We start from the raw sequence: 4,723 nt of genomic DNA on the forward strand, positions 1-4,723 counted from the left end.
AAAAAATACTTTTCCAGTACAGGGTGAAATCCTGGTTACGACTTGTTACAAAAAATGGAATTTAGTTATAGGAGCACTTCCTTCATATGACTGGAGGATAAGTATTGTACTTATCAGGCTTTTTAGAAAGTGTAAGAGAAATATGTACCATACTTGAAGGTTTAATTTGCTGAGCAAACATTTCTTCTAATGTTTGATCACTAACATTGATCTCTAGTTAATCTCCATTCCCATAATAGAAAAAGGCAAAACTGACTTTCAGATTAAGGGGGGGGGGGCAGTGCAAGCATGGCAACATCTTTATTTCTTTGTCTACCATCATTCCCTAGTTCAGGAAAAGCAAAATTCTGCCAGAAGGTGGACAAGATCGCTCTATGTAACAAGGATTTAAAAAGAACAGCACTGCTGAGTTTCAGAACTAACTGTAGCAATATCTTATACCAATGTTCCACTTGGCTAATCTGTCATTTGGAGACCCTGTTTCTGTTTAAACTGCCTTGCTCAATGTACAGTATGGGACTGAGACCTGAAAGAGGTTTACAGATAATTTCATATGTGGAATGTAGGCCTGCGTATGCTGGTTAATTTTTCTGTCCAAGGCTGATGTTCTTTTGTGCCAGAACTAGTTCTTTTGGCCAGTGTTCTTTTAACCAGAAGTAGCCACCTGCTACTATTAAATATTTTTTTCTATCTTAAGCTCTTAGATTCTATAAGTGATTTCTCACTGGGGAAGCACATTAATTCTATAACACTTTGCCATTATTTCTGAATCTTGGCCCTTCTCCAGGCAAGGATTCCTGACTACAGACTGGTATCTTAATTTCTGTTTTGGATCTCTTGTTTGGACATCCTCTGAGTTTGGTTTTTACTACTTGTCCCTTTTCTTGACTTCTGGTTCATGATAGATCAGTAGTTATTACCAAAGGAGAGTACTCTAAAGATATTCTGGGTGAATGGCCATAGCTTAATGGGAGAAGAGCACCTGTTAATGTCATAAAATGAATTGAGGCTATAAACTTTGTTAAATAACTAAATATCATAGAATCCTCAGAGAAAAGCCTGTACCATATGGGAAAAGTGTGATCTGGCCTCAAATACACAGAGTTCATAAACCTTGTAGTATAGTAATAACTTCTAAAAATTGAAAAATAATGGTGGCAATTCACTGCTCATGAGTGTCTACATCTTACATACACCCTGCAATACACACATCTCCAATTTCAAAGCACATGACCAATGCTAGAGGTCTGTCTATAAAGGGTAGGATATTATTGCACTGAATAAAACTTCTCCTGAGGGCCAGTTTATGTCTTTCAGTTGTTTCTTGGGTAATGTAGCTGGGCACAGCTTTCAGGAGTGGAGGGTCTACCGTTAGAACAACCCCCTTATTGACAAGGGATAGGATCAACAAATACTGTATACATGCACGCACAAACACACATACACACACACACACAAATGCCTGCCACTTACCAGGTGTCTATGATTAGTCACATAATGCTGATTCTCAATCAATCCAGTAATTATTGCCAAGAGTCAGAAATTTTTTAATAAATGGAAAACGTACAAGTAAAACTTCTGAATTTGTCCAAGTCTAATTCCACTTCTCATCAAATGGGTGATTCAGCATTACTCAAGCCAACTCAGGATAGGTTTTAGTTTTATGATCTAAGTTCCAGAGCATTCCCCTATGATGTTAAAGACATATGTAGAAGATGCTTTGTCTTACCAGCTTGTTAGTACAGGGAAATCCTTGTATGAGGCTCTTTATGTTACACTTAATATTTTATTATTTGACAATTTCATACATTTGTAAATTATATCTTGATTATCCCCAACTCCTGTCTCACTAACACCACCAAATCCTCTCCTACATGTCTTCCACACACACATGCAAGTCTCTTTTAGAATAACCCATTGACTTCACATAGTATTGCATACATGCCCATGCATATGGAGCCAACTAGGCATGGGCAAAGTTCTGATACCTGATCCATCAAAGAAAGATGACAAACTCTCCTGACCACAACTTGCCATAAACTGCCAATGACTCTTCAATTTGGAGTAGAGACTCAAAAGTCTCTCTGAATCCATGCTGGAATGTTAACTGGCTTAATCTTGTATAGATAATCAAAGCTCTTGTTCAAGGCAACTTCTATTTCATGTTTGTAAAAGGAAACCAAATGTGAATATTTGAGAAAGTGCAGCTAGGCCAGACAATATATTGAGCAAATTATTTTGTATGTTTTATTTACTGCTATGAAGTTCAGACTGACTTTGATTCCTGGTTTTTTCTGCCTCTGCTTTCTGACTAGTAGGCAGTTTGTGCTTTTGTTTCATATCTATTAGAAGAGGCTGATCATACACACACACACACACACACACACACATATATATACATATATATGAATTTATATAACATATATGTGTGTGTATATGTGTGTGTTGAGAGAGAGAGAGAGAGAGAGAGAGAGAGAGAGAGAGAGAGAGAGAGAGAGAGAGATGGAGAGATGCTTGTACTAGCTCCAGCCCCAGAATTTTTTATCCTAAAGCAAAATTCCAATTGAATTCTCAACATAGGTCAGTAACAATCACTATCTACTTTTTTATCTTGTAGTACTTTACAGATCAAGCTCAGGGACTCTTGCACATTATACAAAAGTCCTGACACTGAGCTACACCATCATGACTAATAATAATGACCAAAGCAAGGCTCAGTAAATACATTTTGTGGGGAAAAAGAAAAGTCACTTTGAGACATTTTTAATATAGTTTTTTTTTTCTGACATAAACCAAAGAAAACATCCAGCAAGCATTGTCCTAGAGACAGTGACTTAAAGAGTTGAGCCAATAGGCATATGTCGTATCTCTCTTTTTACTGGCTGTGTTTTCTACTTTGTCCCCTGCCATGCTTGTAAGTACATGTTCTTGAAATTATTTGCATAACCAATCTAGTTACTGACTACTGACTACTCATGATTCACTTTGTTGTTTCAATTTTATCTATTGTCATGAAATATTTTATTCTTGGCTTCATGATTAATATTTCTTCTCTGTGTCTTAAGAATATAGAAGAATGTAACATGCTAAAATACTCTAATCATCACCCCTCTATATTCTTTTATCTAACTAAAATTTGTCTCCTATCCTATGTAAAAGTCTTCTAAGAGCCTGTTTCAAGTCCTTGTTCCTTAGGCTGTAGATGAAGGGATTTAGCATGGGAGCAACCACAGTATACATCACTGAGGAGATTGAACCCTCTCTGGATTTATAGGTTGTTTGAGAAGTGAGGTAGACCCCAAGGCCTGTGCCATAGAACAAAGAGACCACTGAAAGATGAGAACCGCAAGTAGAAAAGGCTTTATACCTCCCTCTAGCAGATGAAATGCCCACTATAGAGTTGATGATTTTAGAATATGAAAAAAGAATCCCAGAGAGAGGAATAATACCTAGCAAACCAGTTATACAGTAAAGCAGGACATCATTGGCATATGTGTCTGAGCAGGCAAGCTTGAGGATCTGAGCAAGTTCACAGAAGTAGTGGGGGATTTCTGTTTTCTTACAGAAAGACACCCTCAAAAACATTAAAGTTTGCAACAATGAATAGGCCAGGCAGATTAGCCAGGAAAGTAGAAGTAGACAACTACAAAAGTGAGGGCTCATGACATTCATGTAGTGCAAGGGGTGGCATATGGCCACAAACCGGTCATAGGCCATTACAGTCAGTAACAAACTATCCAACCCAGAAAAAATCATGAAAAAATACATCTGAGTGAGGCAGCCTTCATATGTTATGGATTTATTCTGTGCCTGGATGTTTACTAACATCTTGGGTACTGTTGTGGATATGAAGCAAATGTCTGTAAAAGATAGGTTAGAGAGAAAGAAATACATTGGAGTCTGGAGGTGGGCATCAGAGCTAATGATCAATATGATAAGCATATTTCCTATGATGCAGACCAAGTAAATGAAAAGGAACAGCCCAAATAGAAGAGGCTGGATATCATTTTCTTTTGAAAGTCCCAGAAGGATGAATATTGAAGTAGCTGTGATGTTTTCTGTTTCCATATAATTTAAAATGTTTACCTGGAGATAAACAAGCATAGTTACAAAGAATGCATCATTCATTTCTAAATCATTCATAGAGCATTATATTTTAATCACAATTTTTATTTGCTATACTGCCCCAAACTGCTGTTTTCACCGCTACCCACAATACCTTTTCCATTGCAACTTTCCTAGATGATAGTAAATGATGTATCTTCTATATAATTTCTGAGAAGGAACCCATTTTCATGAACATCTCCCCACTGTCTGGTAGTAAATGCCTCTTAGAGTCCCAGGAAAATGTAGCACAAGCAATTATTGGTTGTAGAATTTGAAAATACTTTTATTACCTTATGATTTTGCCAGACTATGTTGTTTCATTGAGTTCAAAGATTATTTTGGAAATACTTTATAGGAAATCCCACTACTGTTATGTAAAAGTTGTCAGTCTTCTCTAAATTATCCCTCTAACTACATCATAATATGCTTTCACTTGCATGTATATATTTTTCTCAATTTTTCTTATACTCAAGCAACTATGTCTTCTTTATTTCATGTCATATTTCCTGCACTGCATATAGTATTAAACAATGAGTGCTATATCTTATGGATTCCATAGTCCACACATCAAAAGTGTCTCATTTGCTTATCATGCACATGGCTTCATTTTGATCTT

The 4,723-nt window shown here is 36.6% G+C and overlaps 1 protein-coding gene across 1 annotated transcript; it reads right to left on the reverse strand.

Annotated features, from left to right (window-relative positions):
* Nucleotides 1-3,129: 3,129 nt before the first annotated feature.
* Nucleotides 3,130-4,068, reverse strand: LOC114618110 (olfactory receptor 7D4-like). The gene has a single exon (XM_028763750.1). It carries the CDS (start codon nt 4,066-4,068, stop codon nt 3,130-3,132), a length of 939 nt encoding a protein of 312 aa, XP_028619583.1.
* Nucleotides 4,069-4,723: the final 655 nt, after the last annotated feature.

The sequence above is a fragment of the Grammomys surdaster genome, unplaced genomic scaffold (genome assembly GCF_004785775.1).
Source record: "Grammomys surdaster isolate TR1022 unplaced genomic scaffold, NIH_TR_1.0 140, whole genome shotgun sequence".
Classification (NCBI taxonomy): Eukaryota; Metazoa; Chordata; class Mammalia; order Rodentia; family Muridae; genus Grammomys; species Grammomys surdaster.